We start from the raw sequence: 19778 nt of genomic DNA on the forward strand, positions 1-19778 counted from the left end.
GATTCTCCAGAGTTCAAGTTACTTATTATAAAAGTTTGAAATTTCTGGTAGCTTTTTTTCTGTTAATAAAAATAAATTTAATCTGTTCGGTTAACGAATCTCCATAAAATGACGTGTAAAATTACAATTTTTTAAATTTTCAATAACTTTTTAACGGTTTAGTGAATCGATTTGTAATTTTTACAGGACTTTTAGAATTGAATGAGGAACGTTCTTCCAAATTTATATTTGTCTCGTAGCTTTTGACAATTCAATAACTTTTTAACGGTTTAGTGAATCGATTTGTAATTTTTACAGGACTTTTAGAATTGAATGAGGAACGTTCTTCCAAATTTATATTTGTCTCGTAGCTTTTGACATACCTTCCAAACATCCTTATGTAACTTTGGGTGTATGAATATTTGATACTAGACAGAGCGGCTAAATTGCACCTCGGATCACTATTGTGTCTTAAAATTTAAGTATTTATGACTATAAAGTGCAAAAAATCTGTCCGTTAAATAATGAAATTACGGTCATCAGATTATAAATTGTTGTCGATGTTGAATATTGTTACTTTAGTTGATTTTCTGAAATGTTGCAGTTCATACTGTCAGGCCGATACTGAAAAGTTTTTTAATCTTTGACCTCTGGTATGTTATGAGACATGAATGAACTACTTCGGGATGAATACATAGCTGATTTTATTTATCACAGACAATCCAAGTCTACTTGCTGTCTTACAAAGATAAGCAAGTGGTTACCGTAGATCACCCATTTCGTTATTTAGGGGTTAAAATCATTGACAAATACTATACACTGTTTATGCGCTTTAACGTGGCATAAAAGTCAATAAAAGTGTAGCGACCAAAAATGATTTGCATTCATCGCTTCCAAGCCATACTGTCTTTAGGGGGGCTTTAAAGGAAATAAAGCTTCGGACCTTATAGATAAGGGGGGGATCGTTCTTATATGGCTAAACATAAGTTCTTTAATTTAAAATAAATCGGAGAGATCGAATTAGTTGGCCGAAGCTACTAGTTGGAATACAACTTCAACTTACTGCCATCATGAAGATACACTGCTATCATTTGTGATAGAGCGTGGATATACTTTTTTCTTCTGGTGAACCTTTCGATAGAATATATAGGGTTGTTTGGAAAGTCATTTCGTTTTTTCCCGACAGAGGATTTAATTGTATTCTTTTGCACCCAACTTCACATTTAAGCCGTATAATTTTTATATGCTTTGAGAGCTCATATAGCAAGGCTTGTGTGTGAAAAATTCTAATTAATTCTACGCAGTAGTTTTTGGTTGGTGCCCTTTTAAATATGGAGAGCGATAAGCAGCATTTTCGACATATCTTACTGTTTTACTACAGAAAGGGTAAAAATGCTGTTCAAGCCAGAAAGAAATTGACTGATGTGTATGGAGAAGGTGTGTTGACAGTACGCCAGTGCCAGAACTGGTTCGCTAAATTTCGATCCGGCAATTTTGATGTCGAAGATGCACCACGTTCGGGAAGGCCGGTTGAAGCTGATAAAGACGCGATAAAGGCATTAGTTGATGTGAACCGGCGAATAACAACACGTGAGATCGGATTGAGGTTAAATTTATCAAATTCAACAGTTTATGACCACTTGAAAGGCCTGGGATTATCCTCGAAGCTCGATGTATGGGTTCCCCATGTTCTCACAGAGAGAAATCTGTGTCGCCGCATTGACGTCTGCGATTCGCTTCTCAAACGTCACGAAAATGATCCGTTTTTGAAGCGCATCATCACTGGGGACGAAAAATGGGTTGTATACAACAACGTCAAACGCAAGAGGTCATGGAGCAAAAAAGATGAACCGGCTCAAACCATTTCCAAAGCCGATATTCACCAAAAAAAGGTGATGCTGTCTGTTTGGTGGGATTTTAAAGGAATCGTTTTTTTTTAGCTTTTACCGGATAACACAACGATTAATTCGGAAGTCTACTGTCATCAGCTGGACAAACTGAATGATGCACTTCAACAGAAAAGGTCAGAACTAATCAACAGGAAAGGTGTAGTGTTTCACCAAGACAACGCGAGACCTCACACAAGTTTGGTCACTCGCCAAAAGCTTTTACAGCTTGAATGGGATACAATGCTACACCCACCATATTCTCCAGACCTGGCACCATCGGATTATTATTTGTTCCGGTCACTCCAAAATTTTTTAGACGGTAAAACCTTCACCTCAAATGAGGAGGTCAAAAACCTCCTCGATCAGTTTTTTGCCAGCAAAGACCAAAAATTTTATGAGCGTGGAATTATGCTACTACCAGAAAGATGGCAAAAGGTGTTGGACCAGAACGGTCAATATATAATTTAATAAAGTATTTGTTTATTATACGAAAACTGTTTTTCATTTCCACAAAAAAAAACGAAATGACTTTCCGAACAACCCTATAGAATTGAGGCGCTGGTGATGTCTGGTTTGTTGCATTGTGATTGCACTTACAATCTTTTCTTTCTAATGTGGGGATTGTGTTATATCCATCTTGTTTTGGATATCCCAGTGGAACTAGTTGGCATAGTTACGTAAGTATGACAACTCGTAGCACAGGGATTTCTAATACATGATACTACACAATCTCATCGCAACAGCTATCATGGGCGCAACAACAGGGGTCCCAGGGTGATTCGCGATGGGCATCTTCTTTTCCATCAAAAACCCAAGTTTATTAAAACCATTTTAACCCAAATGAACGAGTGCATCATCATCATAAGGTCGTCAGTCCTAAGACTGCTTGGACACGCAAATAAATAACAAAAAAAAATAAGTAATTACTTTTTGAAACTATTTTGGGTTTGATGTCAATGAATCAAGGTCAACTTGAAATTGACTAAATGTAGCACGAACAGGTCCCAGAGCATAATGAAAACTTTTGAGAAAATGAAGCTACATCTTTTAAAATAGCTTTAAATTTACCACTACGAATTACTGACTAAAGAACTACTTGGATGCACGAGCAGTGCAATCGTAACTCTGCCAACGTAACTCATCTGTAGATAAATCAAAATCTCACTAGTGATTCGAGGGCACCCTCTCACAAATTAAGAGTTGTTGCGCACTTGACCGCTATTAGGAATAACTAAATTCGATCTACAGGTTCACCAAAACAAAAAACTTATTATTGTTTCACGAAGAATTACTTTTTTTTATAAATGCCTATATTCTTTGAAATTGAAATTATCCTAAGTTTTGATAAAATAAAATCTTTTTCTCGAATATTGCTGGATTCGGTCTAAGTCTTCCAATCCATACACGTTATGCCAGCTTACCCCTAAGGCTAAGAATATCAAGGGGTAATCACAATATGAATTTAATTAGTAGATTCTACACGAAAAATTAAAAACCAAAATCTGTATTTTCAAAGGTGTCTTTAGATTAATTGCTTTTGTGTCACGTTAGAGCAGAAGTATAATACATCAAAAATAAAATGATAATATACCATCTACGTCTATTGTTTTGGATACGTCCAAATACAAAATTCCTAAATCATGTGCATTGTCAACGGAATAAAGTGGCAGACAAAAATCATTCGTAGTATCTGCCAAACTGGACACAAGCCAAATTTTAATTTTTTCTACGGAACATCCGCTAACCAAATATTTAGAATCGGGAGTAAAAGCCAATGATTGGATTGTACCTTCGCTATCAGTGACTGTTCTGAAATTGGGAAAACCATTGAAATTTACATTGAACAATATGTCTCTTTTTTGTATTTAAAGTACCTAACTAAACTCTTGTGAATCACATCCCAAACACAGAGAGCACCATTGTCACTTGCAGTTACTAGGATTGTACTATCACCGGAAAATCTAAAAAATAATTGTAGCTTTCACCTCTTCGAATTAAGCAACATAATAAATTAAAATAATTGAAAAGAACGCCGTTTTTTTGAGGATCGAATATAACCTTGCTTCATTGTGTTTTTTTGTTGTAAATATCGAGGTGATATTTTATATTGAATAAAATAATTTGAAGTGGTCTGTATTCGTGTCGAAACTGCCAGACGCGGATCGCGATTTCGATCTTTTTGGGTCTCATCAGCGCGTCGCAGATAGCTCCGACAAAACACAGACCAACTTTTACCTGCTGTCTTAACAGCGCGTTTTAGAAAATACCACAAATGGCGCGGTAAACGCCATCTGTAGTACGATGCTACATTACAGACCAATTTTTACCTGCTGTCTTAACAGCGCGTTTTAGAAAATACCACAAATGGCGCGGTAAACGCCATCTGTAGTACGATGCTGCATTTTAGGATTACGTATGCTCCAACAAGGTCGATTTACATATATGGATATCTACTTGCTGAAACGAATCGCGGCGTAGCTAACCTCAACGTGATAGGCACGTTACCATAATCGAATAAAATAATTCGAAGTGGTCTGTATTCTGTCGGAGCTGTTTGCGACGCGCTGATGAGATCCAAAAATATCGAAATCTCGATCCGCGTCTGGCAGTTTCGACGGAATACAGATCACTTCGAATTATTTTATTCGATTATGGTAACGTGCCTATCACGTTGAGGTAGATATCCATATATTTAAATGGACCTTGTTGGAGCATACGTAATCCTAAAATGTAGCATCGTACTACGGATGGCGTTTACCGCGCCATTTGTGGTATTTTCTGATATTTTATATTATTTGATTGAAAAATTGATTTGCACGATATATATTTATTACACTTTAAGGTAAACCTTCAAGTATTTAAGTCTTGTAATGTTTTTTAACATTCTTAGAGAATGGGTACAGGTGGCCCATGGCTCATGGATTAATAGTTTCAAACCATGTGCTATCTCATTCTGAATATTAACTCAGTCCAGTATGACGTAAAATTTAATATTGCAAACATTCAATTCATATAACCTAGGACGCTTTGCTTAAGGAAAATTATACAGTATTAGTGATGAACAAAACTGGTCTTTCGTAAATGTAAGACCAAGACTGTTTTTATACCAAGAAGACCAAGACCTAACGAACAAGACCAAGACTAAAACCAAGACCATATAAACAAGACCAAAACGAAATACGCAGACTAAACGAAAAATGATTACTTTCGATGGATTTATGAAATAAACTACATAAAGCAACTTTAATATATTCTTTTCTTGAAACAAAACTTTTTTAGTATTTGAAATTTTCAGTTTGCTTTATTAGATTTTAATATTAAATATAAAAAACAAACTTTACCAATGTCTGGATACCACACAGTTGAAATATAGAGACAAGCTATTTTTTTTTTTCGATATTTTTACTTCTTTCAAGTACCTTGTACTGTTTTGTTCGCTAAAATGTCAATTTGTGTATTGGAGGAAGGGTCAATTTATGCATTGGAACAAGGGTAAGTTCTCGAGTAGTGACAAATCACAACTATCGACACTATTTTCTTTAAAGGTCATAACAAGCTCGAATATATGACAAAACATTTCAGCATATTGTTCTGTCGGTAAATAGAAACATTTGTGTTGAGAATTATTAAAAAAAAACGTAAGTATCAGATTAAATGAACAAGACCAAGACTAAGACTAGAAATATTTGAGCAATACCAAGACCAAATAAGCAAAAGCACTAGGACAGTCTTGGAATTGCTTTGCTCATCACTATACAGCATTCTTATTTAATGCAGAAATAAAGTAAAACATTATTGATAACTTCCACACTATTTACTATTGTTAGTAGTATATTCTAAAGAAAAACAAAAAGAAGAAAAAAGTATAATAAAAAAAGTGCAAGTTGTGATACTATTGATTAGGTTTTATTTCATACAGTAGAACCTTGATAACTTAAACCTCGATAACGTAATAACCTCTATAAAATTTTGTGTTCCCTTCCCCTCGGAGTCCAAAACTTCTATTACTTAAAATAAAAACCCTCTATAACTTAAACGAATAATTTGGGCAGCGCACCTCAGTAAGCAGTAAATGAAAAGTGGTTTGAATCGGGAGAAAACTTTCCATGTAAAAGACGAAAAATTGCTGAATTTTCTAATTTAGAAAAATACTTGTTTACATGGTTTAGACCATCGACGTTTACTAATGGACATGCCTTAGCGGTCAGAATTGTGGTACAACAAAAGAAAGAGATAGAACGAAGTTTCGGACAATATCCATCTCTCTCACGATAGTGCGTAAGCGTGTCATGAAAGAGATAGCACTAGTCCGAAACCATACGCCATCTCCCTCACTTTTGGAGCCAAGAAATTATTACAACGACATACGGCTAAGGCACGTCCATTAATATATGTCTATGGTTTAGACAGTGTAAAAATATGTAAAAACATTAGTGTTAGTGGATCTACACTAAAGGAAAAAGCTGAAGAGTTTACTAAATCACTGGAAATCCATAATTTTAAAGTTTAAACTTAAACCCTTAGTAAGTAAAAACCTCAATAACTCAAATTGTTTTACGTTTCCCTTGGTCTTTATCTTATCGAGGTTCGACTGTATATGCATTGTGAATTTCTTGTATGTAGATAGGTTCCATTAATAAATAAAATTTTTAACCTGGAATTGCAAAAGCACCTATTGCTTTGAGATTTTTCTCTCGATTACCTCGATACCCAAGAAAATTTCATTTCCTGACAGAGGAAAGTAAAAAATAGCATGCACACCAGGACAGGAGATAACACCCGATCTCAAGGCGTCTTAGGTTATACGCAAACATGAAACCCGGCTGCGTCTCTGAACTTTCTCAAAGTCATTTCTTTAATCTTTTTTTTAAACTTGATTAAATTGTATACTTGTTTAAATTACGGCTAATCAAATAATTGGAATACATTTCCGAGCTTTACTCTCAACACGCCAAAGGAAGTATAACTTAAACTCAAAAAAAAAGTTCATAATACAAACCTGCACACTCGAACAGCATCACCATTAATTTGTACGAAAACGTGTATTTTTGACCCAGAATGCATATTCCATAGTACTGTGGTTCCATCGACCGATGAGGACGCCAGCATGCACCCTTGTGGTGATAGTTTGACGCATGTTACTGAATATTTGTGGCCAAGAAGAGGTGAATACGACCGTTCCGAGTAACCTGACCCTACTATCCAATCCCAAACTCTAACGGTCTTATCACTAAGCAATTTCATTTATTTTTAATTATACGTTGCAATTTTCAATAAGTGACACAATTACAAGTAAATTGAAGAAAAAATACTTTAAAAGTAAAACTGAAAACTACGAAAATATTACCTTTCTTCTTAGTTATCACAGTTGCCAACCGTTTGATATTTATGCCCTACAGTTTACACAATGTTTTTTCGTTAGTGTTTAATAGTAGCACATACGCACTGATGACGCAAAACATTCACGGAAAATAGAAATTACACATTTCTTTGTCAGCATTTTTTCTTTTTGTATCGCACGAGTGAAAATGCGTATTTCCGTGAACATGCGGAATACATATACAGGATGTTTTTGAAATAAGTAGCAAACTTGCAGGAGGTAATAGGGCACTATAAAACAAGAAAATTAGGTGAATTTTTAGTCCGGCCCTGGTAGGATCACGTAGGGAAATAGGGCATTGCAGCTGCAGCATTGATGTTCTACAGGTATTTTTTCGTATTTTGTGTTCTTAATATCAGTTGAGGCGTGGTTTAAATAGCACTGCTGCACACTATCAGCGATGAACAAAGCAGTTATTTAAATTATGGTTATTGCAATGGCAACTAAAGATTATTATGTGCAGTTGATATTTACTTTATTACTTAGTCGTTCCACAACCGTCACTGTTTACATTTTTCGTCGATGTTGCTTAGTTGTTATTGCAATTTCTCTATACGTTACAAATTCACGCCCAGGGCCGGCTACAGATTACAACTTTGTAATCACGCTGCTTTACTCGCCATGCGATTCCCTATTGCCTCTAGCTAGCACCTTCACAAGGTTGCTACTTATTTCAGAAACACCTTGTATTTTTTCAACCACATTTATCTAAAAATATCAACTACTCTGAAAATTACTAAACTAATTCAAGTCACAAAATATTTTAAACAAATCGTAACATCCGTCAAAAGCTTTAAATTGCATTTATTGGGCTTTATTATTTACATGAAAAGATGGCTGAAGGTATTTGTACTAATTTTCCTATGTCATGTCGCGTTTTTCAAAAGACAATGCGGCCCTGATAATTGAATGTAATATAATATCCCTACATGTGTCCGTTTCTAAACTGTCCACTTCCATCGAGGATTTTACACTTCAATCAATAAAATTTCGTGAAAAAATCCATAAGGCATAGGTACCCATATTAATCAGGCAAAGTTTATGTTATTTCATTAAAGACTAATTAATTTTAATGCTTAAGAATTTTAATAGATCATTACACTTCTCTTAAAATTTGGAAGCATGTGAACAGAGATTACGTATCTTTTCATTCATAACAATATAATGAATTTTATGTATTTCATACAGGCATAACCTGTAATATATCTCTGCGTGATATGGGAGGGCATCATGCCGGAATTATTAATAAATTCAAATTATTTCTATACATAGCTGTTTTTATTAACATTTTTATTTTAAGCTCGACTCGTTTAACAGCTTAAAAAATCCAGTGTAGTATATACCCATCTATAACTAAATATTCCATGTGATGCATTAAAAATGGATGTAAATTATGAAAAAACAAACGACTAATGATAAATTGACACTGTCAACTTACAGGGAATTATCCCTCTGGACTTGTTAGTCAAAAGAAATTATTTTTGTCGTGACCGCACTTTATTTTGACTAATTTCTAAATTTTCAAATTGTCATTGTTTACGAGAATCGTTATTAACTCATTATTACCTAATCATAAGTATACTTGTACGAAACTCCTGATAAAAATAACATCGCAAAGTTAATTAATTATTTTTAGATATTATTATTTATGTAATTAACTTGAATGGTTTCACATTTGATAACTTAAGGTAGCAGATTTTTAAACAATTCGGTTGTGTGCATTTAAAAGTATTTCAAATTTTTCCTCCAAACTTAGAGTCGCCAGCATTATTGCTTTTTTTTTTTAATTTTAAAACTGATATTTGACATTCAGTAAAAGACTTACAAACATATCAAACTTCGATTAAAATTGTATTATTGTTAATGTGCATGCGCAAGTATTCACTTATATGAGGCAAGAATATAAAGAAATATACAAAATCATAATTTTAGCAATCGATAGATATGTTTGCATATTTGTAACTACATTGTAATTCTCAACAACTTTTCTTTATTAAGGTTTCTGCTATTTTTAAAAATACAGATACTTTACTGTTACACAAATTTCATATTTTGTGCTAAAACTTGTATATGACTGACAAATTATTAAAAAAGTTTCCCTTATGTTGCCAATTTAAGTAGACACACTGTATATAAAGAAGCTGGTCCTGATCAACTTATAGCCGAAATTGTTGGGCTGATTTCAATGAAATTTTGACAGTATATCGAGACTATTACATACCATTCTAAAGGGTTAAAACAGTAAAACATTTGCTAGAAAACTCAAAGAAAAAATTAACAATTTGCTTATTACCTGGAACCAGTAACCAACACAAAATTTGTACTAAAATCGCAAGATGTGACATCACTAGTATGGCTTGTTAAACTTTGTAAAACTCTCACATTTTGAAAATTCGTCTCCATAACACACTGAAACAAGAATTAAATAGTGTTACCGTCCAATAATTTCAAACATATAGATTTGATCAATAAGTAACGTCATGACGGTATAGACTATAGACTGATGAATTTTTAAATAACAGAAAACAAAACTGGCCACTTCATTCTTTGTTATTGCAAACACGTACAATTGACTTGTCTACATATCACCTTTTTAAGAAAGTCACGAATAGGTATGTGTGTTTCGCTGAAAACCGATAAGATAAAGCGGTAACTAACTGTTCTCAATCACTGACGGCTCTTTAACTGGGGTAATTTTTGTGCACGCTTTTTACATCTCCTACGTTTTGGTACTATGACGAGAGATGCACTCTTGCGAGATTTCATTCTTCATTCCCGGCAAGGGCGTGACAGTAGCAACAATTTTTCCTTATTAATTTGAGGTTATTTGTAGTGGTAAAAATTAATTCACTTTAATGTATTAAAATTAATCCTACAAAAAGTTATCTAAATGCCTCATTAACTTTTGACTTTTTTAATTTATTTACTTACTGCATTTAATTTTTAATTTTAAAATGTTACTCATTATTTTTGTTTTAATTTATCATCATCAAAATATCGTCAGTCCTAAGACTGGTTGGATACGCACCTCCACTCCTTCCTATCCTGAGCTAATCTTTGCATTCCCTAAAACTAGAACAACCCATATCCTTAACTATTTGCGAATAATAATCTAATCTAGGTCTACCTCTCTCTTAACTCCTGTTTTTGCCTTTAATATGTCTCTGACTAGACCTTCATACCTGAGAAAGTGTCCTATTAACCTATCTCGCCTATTCTATCTAATACCTCTTCATTTCTAACCTTCTCTATCCATCTTATCCTCATCATTCGCCTGTAACACCACATTTCGAACGCTTCTAACCTTTTCTTTCCCGCCGCGCCCACCGTCCATGTTTCGCACCCTTACAGCTCCGCGCTCCAAACATACAACTTTAACAACCTTTTCCAAATTTCTAAATTAATCGTTCGCGAGCATAGAAGTGATTTCTTTTTATTGAAGGTGATTCGACCCTGCGCTATCCTCTGCTTTATATCCCTACTACTCCTTCCGTCCTGACTTATCTGACTTTAATTTATTTTCATACAGTACTGTTTTGTCAGTACCACATCCATTTTAATTTATACTTTTACTAAAATTTCTGTTTTTGTTTTACAAAATTTATTACTTAACAAGTACTGAATATTATTTTGAAAATATATACCTACTTGCAACTATTAAACCTATTTAAAAGAAAAAAATAATAAAACTTAAAATAAGTATGTACTTACACCTCTATAACAAGAACGGTTATTAGAAAACAGATAATTTTACAGAATTTACTCTTATTGAGTTTTCCTAAATGATAGACAAGTAAATACTACACTTGTATAATTAGGTACTTCTACTTATTATAGGTAGTGTATGATTGGACACGCAAAGTTCATTCTTATAAATTTTTCAAGAAGAATTTATTAGTTAGTTACCTTCTAACTAACAGTAGTATTGCGAAGCGATGAAATGTACAAAATTTACTTTAGTACATGAAGGCTTAATAAAGAAAGATGTTTTTTAAAAAGGGTAAAATTAAATTTTGACTAAGTTCGAATTTTTCGAATAAATAGAAAGATACTGATAATAAACAGTATTAATTTAAAAGAAAACCCATGATTTTAAAGGATGGTTTAATATAAACCCTATTTCAAAAATAGGACCTATTGAAAAAAGCATCGCATTAGCGTTTTATGACGGTGCCCGAAGAGTCCATTAACACATTTAGCAACAAATGTGGGCCATATTCTGATTTTGTTGGAATTTGTGAAAAATCAGTGTTTTTTTAAGTCTTTTTACTTCATCATTATAAGGTCGTCAGTCCTAATTGATCATTATTTAAAATTTTTACGGAATTCTCTGCTGCAATAGGAAAACAGATAATGCTCAGAAATACTGTCAGTCAGATACAGGAAGATAAAAGTGCTATTCGAAATATCCCCCCCCCCTTTGAATTTATTATTTACAATTAGTAAGTTTTTATAGCTTTAGAGTTGTGATTTTTTTGATCTAATTAACCTCCTGTTTACCGATGAAATATTTGATACGATAGGTAGATGTCTAATCGTCAGACTATAAAGTTATTAGTTACAGACTTGCGCTATATACAGTTATTATTAGCAGTTCTAACTGAAAAGAAAATCGTAAGTAATTACTCAGAGCAACAGTAATCTGATTTTAACCATTAATATGTACCTAATATACAGGCAGTGCTGAATTCGCCAACAAACCCTACAGAGCCGCGGTCTGGGGAAGCAGATTTTAGAGCTACCAAAAAAGCTCGATGATTTAAAGCTTTAGAGGTCGATTTGGTTCTGAAATGTATACATTTTCACTGCTACATGTCCTCTAATAAAACTGCAGAAAACCTCGAATCAACATCATTGTCATTACTTAATCTCTATATTTTTTATTAGAAACCAATTTTTGCGAAACTTACCTGAACTTAAACATACATCATGTTCTGCGTATTGCGCTTTGTGTTCCGGACACAAAATGTTTTAGAGAAATGAGTTTTCCTTGTTTTAAAAGAATGATGAATTATCAAAGGTCTTCACCACGAAAAAAAAGCTTAACTGTTTGGTTTTTCCATTGATACAGAGGTAGACATAATTAGCACCATAAACTATGACGCTGTAGATTATTACGGAAAAAACTCAACAATTTAAAGCCTTAGTGGTTGATTTGGTTCAGAAATGTGTACATTTTCACTGTTACGTTTCTTCTAATAAAAGTGCCGAGAAACCCTAATCATTATCATTTCATTAATTCTCAAATACAAACAGGTCAAATTAGCACCATTTGGATTTTGTAGTTGATATTTCAAAATTTTGATTTGTTAGGGTAAATATTATGAAGCCAGATTATAATTGAGACAAAAAATACTTCCGAAATAGCTGCTCTATTGGTTATTTTCTCCATTTACTTCAAGTTGCAACTTTTGAATTTTGAAATTAGGATGTCTAAAAATTTTGATGCGCTGACTGCTGAGATAATTTAAATTTAATTGTTGTTTTTTTAATACTTCGTTTCATTGATCTGTGTAATATTATTTTGTTTGAGATTTTTTACCTTCCTTCTCCCACCTAATAGTACTTCGAGAAGCACCATGTATCATATATGTATGTATATGTAATAAAAATGTATACAATATCTAATGCATAAAATTTGAAATTATTCTCTTCATTTTTGAAAAATATTTTCGAAATATGTATTCCCATTTGTCTACGTAAATTTTTTTTCATTTTGGTTTTTAAAATTGCAAATTATTTTGTTTCCAAACGCTTTCATTTACATCTGCAATAAGTGAATAAAGTAAAGTTTTTTGGTTTATATGGTAAATAAGTGTTCGAATCTGACGACCTTATGATGATGAAGTATTGATAACAATAACATGGGAAAAATTATTACCGTTACTCTATNAAATTTTAAATAAGTATTGATAACAATAACATGGGAAAAAATTATTACCGTTACTCTATTATTTAGTTTATTAATTTAAATGCCAAATGAGCAGTAATTAAGATATTAACTTAATAACCTGATAATTAACTTTATACAACATATCTTTATACTTTTTTAACAGAACTTTCATGTACAAATCGATTTCTACGCTAAATATATGATTTGCTAAATACCTTTCATCCAAGTCCGTAATCCAAAAAAGTGAAAAAAATGTAATAAAGGTGGAAAATTGAATTTATGAAGAAAAAAGAAATTAAAATAGATTTACTTACTTAAGAAAAGTCGTATTGTTTCGTTTTCGATTCGTAACGAATTAAAGTTATTTGCAATCGTGATGAAATTACTTCTCTTTTTATGCAATAATTCAACAGGATCATGTGTATTGGGAAAACAAAATTGAAAAAACAATTGTTGATTCGCGACGTTTCGTCTCTATTTCTTGAAACTTTCTTAACAATGGTCTAATTGGTTTTCCAATTTTGTATCCCCAATACTCATGATCTTGTTCAGTAATTTGCAGTGTTAACGTTAAACATTAATATCAGTTTGGAATTGTCAAAAAAGGAATAGAAAAATATACAATATCCAAAAAATTGAATCGAATTATATCAAAAAGGAAAAAATTGAGAAAAGAAGCAAAAAGTGCAGAAAAAAGAACAACTTGTTTACCTTACTATTAGTTTGTTCCACTGACAGCGAGATTGCAAAATAACAAATACTATTCTATGACGGATATGTACAACTATATAGGAATCCCGTCGCTATAGAAACAAAATGAAAACTCATATACACGTTTAAAACCCACGTCAGTCGATATCGTATAATTGCATTAAATTAATAATGATGTTTCCAGTGTCACTACTGACGGTGAAGTGAAATTAAATAAAAAATCTCTTAAACTTATCGTATTAAACCAAAATAGGTACAATAAACACCTATCCCATTAAATATACATCATTTGACGAAATAAATAAGCAGTTTCTTTTTTTTCCTTGAATTTTTTTTCAGTCTGACCGTTTAAAACAAGGCTTTATAATTTGGTATTCTTGAGAAAATTGATAGAGTTGGCCTCTACTACATATATGAAAGTTGATCGTAATGATATTTGGTAAAAAAACACTCACTTAATTTTTATTAAATTCTTAACAAGTTTCGACCTACAAGGACATCTTCAGAAGAAGGATTAATAACTGAGTAACAACAATTTTGTCTTAAATAATATAGATATTGTTTTGGTTTAGAGTGGGGGATGTAAAAGGGGGGGGTGTAAATACTTTACACACGTTCTGACAATAGGGGAATCGTAAATATTCTCTATTTCGTTTGTTACAATTTCAGTGAAAGTTTTCAAAAAGTGTTTTTTACCAAATATCTTTATAATTTGGGTTTTTTATACAGGGAGAATTTAATACGTAACCTTAAGGAGTATAATATTTCATCATTTTTAGTTTGAATATACAGTGGCGATCTAAACGGGGGTAGAGCAAATCCCCTTTCCCCCTCTCCCTAAAGCTCTATAACATAATTACATATGGACTGTAGTGTTGTGTGAGAAAATCGAATTAAGAAATTTGCCCCTGAGTATAAAAAAAGCAAAAATAAATAATGAGTCTCTTAAAGGAAAAAAAACAAAAATCAGTTAAAAGTCTGTATCAGGTATAAGTGCTAAAAAGTGTAGCTTCTGTAATAAAAACCTTAACTTCAATTTGTACGATTTAGATCACGGTAGGGTAAGTTCGTTTTATGCGAGTTGCTATGTAACGATATCATGCAACGGATGTCCCCCCTCTACTCGGCCACGTAGTCGGGTTTGTAGTGGGGATCGCTTGAGCCGTGAGAGCGCTTCAATGCAACGTTCGTTACAGGCAACTCCGGCATGTATAGTGTACAATTTAAATTCATAGTGTAGAAATAATACCTTAAAACAAATTCCTTAACCCCTATCCCGGTATGTTTATGTGTTTGAAGAAGTTTCACTTCAGTAGCGTGTTGTATAATTACACGTTGTATTTTTTTATTTTATTATTACACTTGTTTTTAACGGTATACGAATGCCATTCTTCCAAATTATATCAATCATTGCACTTTAAGACAGTCATTTTAACGTCTACGAAATACCTATCTACAATTAGTTGATCCAATTTCATCTATTTTTCATCTTATAATTTTAAATATTTTTCTTTTATTTGGTTTTTGTATAATTTCTGTAAATTATCAATTAAATAATAGTTTCATCATTTAAGACAATTATTGTGTTGGTAAATAGAAAAATTTGTTCTTAGAAGAATTATTTAGACGCAAGACCAAGACGTAACACGCAAGACGAAGGCCGAGAGTATATTAGCAAGACCAATACCAAGACTGGGACAGTCTTGATCTTGTTTTGCTCATCGCTAACTTAAATATTAATGATGGTGATTGGAGGGTAGGTGGTTTGCGGGCATCATTTACCCCATGAGACACCTAATTTAAATATGTTATTTTATGTAGATATATGTATTCATATTGTAGCCAGCACGAGCGTGTTTGTGTTCGATCGGGCACACGTGTGCGTGAAAGGCTTATCGATTCGCCGATTAGCCGCGGGCGCCTTTCTTCGTGTGCGCCGTATTTGTAAATGTATGTGTCGTACCTGCATTCTGGGATAGCAGTTGAACAGTTCAAAGAAAAAATAAACGATCCGGATGTTTCTAGAGGGTTCCAGAAAGTAAACAAAAGAGTATTTAAAGGAAGAGACGATCGCCGAGAGGAGAGAAATAAATTGACCGTTGCAGAAGTTAATCCAGAAATAAACTGACAGTGATAGCAGTGAAATAAATAGCAAAGCGAATAGTGTTTTTAAGTTCTTTAATAATTAGTGTAAATAAATAGTTTTTGTCGTTATCATTCTTAGAGTTAATTTTGTTAAACCCACGAACATTACAATATTCACCTTCTGTATACCTCAAGGATCTATGTTCTGTATATTTTGTTTTTAAACTTTTATTGCAGTTTGTTATCGATTAAAATTTGTGAGGAGTAAGACCTACAGAAATTAATTATTATTTACTTAATATCCAATATATGTATATTAGAGCTGATAATTGTTTTTCACCAGTTTCGCTTGATTAGGAGTCACTGGCGAGTAGAAAAGTCGAAAGAAAAACCGCCTTTTCGATACAACTGTGTAAAATATTCACGCAATGACGAAAACGTGTCTTGCAAAACTTGCGTTTGTTATTTTTACTGCATTATGGACAGAAAGGTCATTGTACTTCTCATTTTGCCTATGTACATGTGGACTACACGTTTCTAAAAGCTTGTATAGCAAAATAGTAATGTATGTGTAGGTATAGAACTCTTATATTATAGAAAGTTCCAAATGCAAATAAAAACCGTAGCTAAAGCATGGAAACGTTTTCTTTCGTTTCTTTAATACACTCACGCACAAAACCTTAATTATTATTATTATACATTTTAAAACTGAACGTCAGATAGATACGTTTTATTTTTAAAACTATACAATTATTGATTTCAGACTGTAAAGGGCCATTCAATATAAAATTAAAATGGTGTGTCGCATTAAGGACCAGGGACGATGAGGGTATAAAAATGGCCCCTAGTAATAGTGAGTTCAATAAGTTTTTAAAATTATTTGTTTTATTAATGTTTTCCTATTCCTTCCACTTATTCTAATAATGGATTACATTTAAGCTCATTTTGATATTTGAAGACAATGATTTTAACATAACACACTGAAACAAGAANAAAATTCGCATATTTTTTGTTCCCTTCACATACAGTACTGTTTTACGAATTTCTCCATTTCTATGACTCGAGATTCGGGAGCGGGTTTAACATAATAAAAGTTTCTTTAATTCTATCAATTTTCTTAGCCGTAGGGATAATTCATCAAATTTTTAAACGGTACTAATACCAGCGTTTTTCACTGCAGCACTCTTAATATTAAATCATGGAAAACGCCAATAATAATTCGGTTGCCTATGTAGAAAATACGATAGGTCAAAGCTTAGTCCAAGCTTGCTTAATTTCGGTCCGAGATTGGCAACCAATATATTGAATTAAGCATGGCAAATGCTTGGTTTGTCACCTTGGCCCAAACCTGGTTGACAAGCTTGGTCCAAGACTGGACAGCCACAGCTGAACAATACCAACCCAAAATTGGACAGCCAATATTGGGTCAAGATTTGATCAATAAAATTAATCCAATATTGGGAAACTGCGTCGCTTTCCATCTTGGCTAATACTTACTTCGTTGCTCAGTATTGGATATAGCTTAACGAAATGTTTATATACTAAGCCTTAACAGCCAACTTGACAGAACACTTTGGTCGAGTATTGACAATCCCATACTTATTGACCCAGTATTGGACCAAAATTGGCGAAAAGTTAATAAACCTCTAGCTTTGACATTTTAACTCTATATTTTTTGTCTCGTTATTTTAGATAGTAATGCTCTCAAAAAGGCTACAAATTGTGTTTTTGAGATTTGTTAGGATATCTCGAAATCCTGACATATGACTCGGAAATGACATTTCTGACCTTCGTTCATTGACCTACTGAATATGGACCAGTGATAATTACGTGAACGAAGATATAAAACGAATAATAGCATTAGGTCGGGTCGCTTTAAGCAAAAAGAAATCACTTTTGTGCTTGCGACCTGCTAATTTAGAAATTCAGAAAAGATTATTAAAAGTGTATGTTTGGAGCAAGGCAATGTATGGGTGCGAAACGCAGGCGGTGGGCATTGCAGAAAAGCAAGAGTTAGAAGTGTTGATAATATGGAGCTATAGATTTAAAATACCATAATTAGAGATGAGGAGACATTAGAAAGATTAGGAGATCAGAGGGTGTTATGAAAGTTATTAAAAAATATGCTAGGTAAGTTGGTAGACATGAAGGGCTGGGTAGAGACATGTTGGAAGCAAAAACAGGAGTTAAGAGGGGCATAGGTAGACCTGCATTAATTTATTGTTCGCAAACTGTTAGAAATGTAGGTTATTTTCGAAGATTGACTCAAAATGTGTAAAAATGGAGGTGATGCATGTCCTACCAGTTTTCGGGCTTGAAAATCCATTTTCCGACGCTATAAAATTTCTTTTTTTAATTGAACTTGACATATTCGTATATCTATTCAGATAAGAAGAAAAAACGATTTAAGAGAGAGAAGCGATTCAAAATTAATAAAAATGTAATTTTTTCGATTTTTTACGATTTTTGTACTTCTTGAGACCCTAAATGAGCAATGAAAACATTCATTTGAATTGATAATAAAACTTGAAGAAAAAAAGTGAAAACGGTTTCGAAGCATAACTTTATTAAGATGCGTCTTTATGGTCATTAATGTGATTAATGGCAAACAAAAAGACGATAACTCATGAGATAGGTAGTTCTCAAAAAACAATTAGATTGTTTAAAAACGCGCAAAATTTAATTTTCATCGCTTTGGGACCGTTTCTCTCAAGAAACTGTAATCCTTTTTTAAAAGATACACTTTGGTTTAACAAGTCGAACACTTTTCGTTCGAAAAGAAAATTTTCAAATACAAAACTGAATGAGTTTTTTAAAACTAAAATTTTTTTAAAAATAAAACAGTAGGTAGGTGAGCAAGCACCTAATTACTTATCAGATTGGTACATTATTGAGCATCTTAGAGATGATGTATGTTAAATAAACACTTAATCGCATTGTTTCCAGCGAATTTGAATTGGGAGGATAAAATTAGTACGATTTGGTGTATGATACATGTGAGTTTCGTAGAATGAAAACCGATTTCAGCTAGAGGACAGCGCAGCTCCGTGTCGCTTCCTGTTTTAGGCTGTAACTTACGACTAGTTACAGATATTGATCTGACACTTATTTATTCGTAATCTACGTCAAATTTCCATGCGAATCCGTGGGTAATATGTCTATATTCGATGCGCAAATAAAGCTTTTCGAAAAAACACTGGATCCCATTCTTGTTAACTCGCAACCATTCGAATATATAATAGTAAACGTTACGTATGTATTGAGCTATACGCTGTACATGTATATACATACTATATGTATGCGAACGTTTGCATTTATATATATATATATAGCAGAGGTACATACGTCACATGCACAGAAAGAAGATAAGACACTAATACGTTACATAGGTGCATACGTACTTGTGCTGTTATGTACTTAATACATCCAGTAGGTATGTTACATGAATCATGAATATAATTGCAAACTAACGTGCGTTTTTCTGTCTTTCTCCCGTATTGCGAGACACCTCGTTATTTGTACAGTTACTGTAATAATGCGAACATTTAAATTTCTATTTCGGTGAAGGGTAGCGAAACGAAGTATTGACTCGGGATGCTTCCATTTTATGTGATGTTAGCGTAATATCGTGGATAGTAGAGTGGAGCGGTTTTAGTACACGACAGTTGTTTGAGCGACCGGGCCGAGCATTTTCGGAGGACGGGGGGGAGTCATAAAGTCAGATTCACGCAGCTAAACGTTTGGTTTTATTGCTAGCCCAAATAATGTCGAATTGCGAACGTTACTTATTATCTTACTTTTCTCATCAGTGATCATTATTATAAAAACAACGATAATGTTA

General features: G+C 33.1%; 1 protein-coding gene across 1 annotated transcript in view; it reads right to left on the reverse strand.

Moving 5' to 3' along the window:
* LOC108739958 (WD repeat, SAM and U-box domain-containing protein 1) overlaps nt 1-19778 on the reverse strand; it is a 34055-nt gene that overhangs the window by 13294 nt on the left and 983 nt on the right. The window contains exons 2-5 of the mRNA XM_018474093.1: nt 9542-9657; nt 6868-7098; nt 3743-3829; nt 3450-3677 (exon numbers count right to left, since the gene is read on the reverse strand). Of these exons, the coding sequence (XP_018329595.1) occupies nt 3450-3677; nt 3743-3829; nt 6868-7098; nt 9542-9651 (656 nt within the window). The 5' untranslated portion in view covers nt 9652-9657. The remainder of the gene's footprint in view (nt 1-3449; nt 3678-3742; nt 3830-6867; nt 7099-9541; nt 9658-19778) is intronic.

This window comes from Agrilus planipennis, unplaced genomic scaffold (genome assembly GCF_000699045.2).
Source record: "Agrilus planipennis isolate EAB-ADULT unplaced genomic scaffold, Apla_2.0 scaffold26, whole genome shotgun sequence".
NCBI lineage: Eukaryota > Metazoa > Arthropoda > Insecta > Coleoptera > Buprestidae > Agrilus > Agrilus planipennis.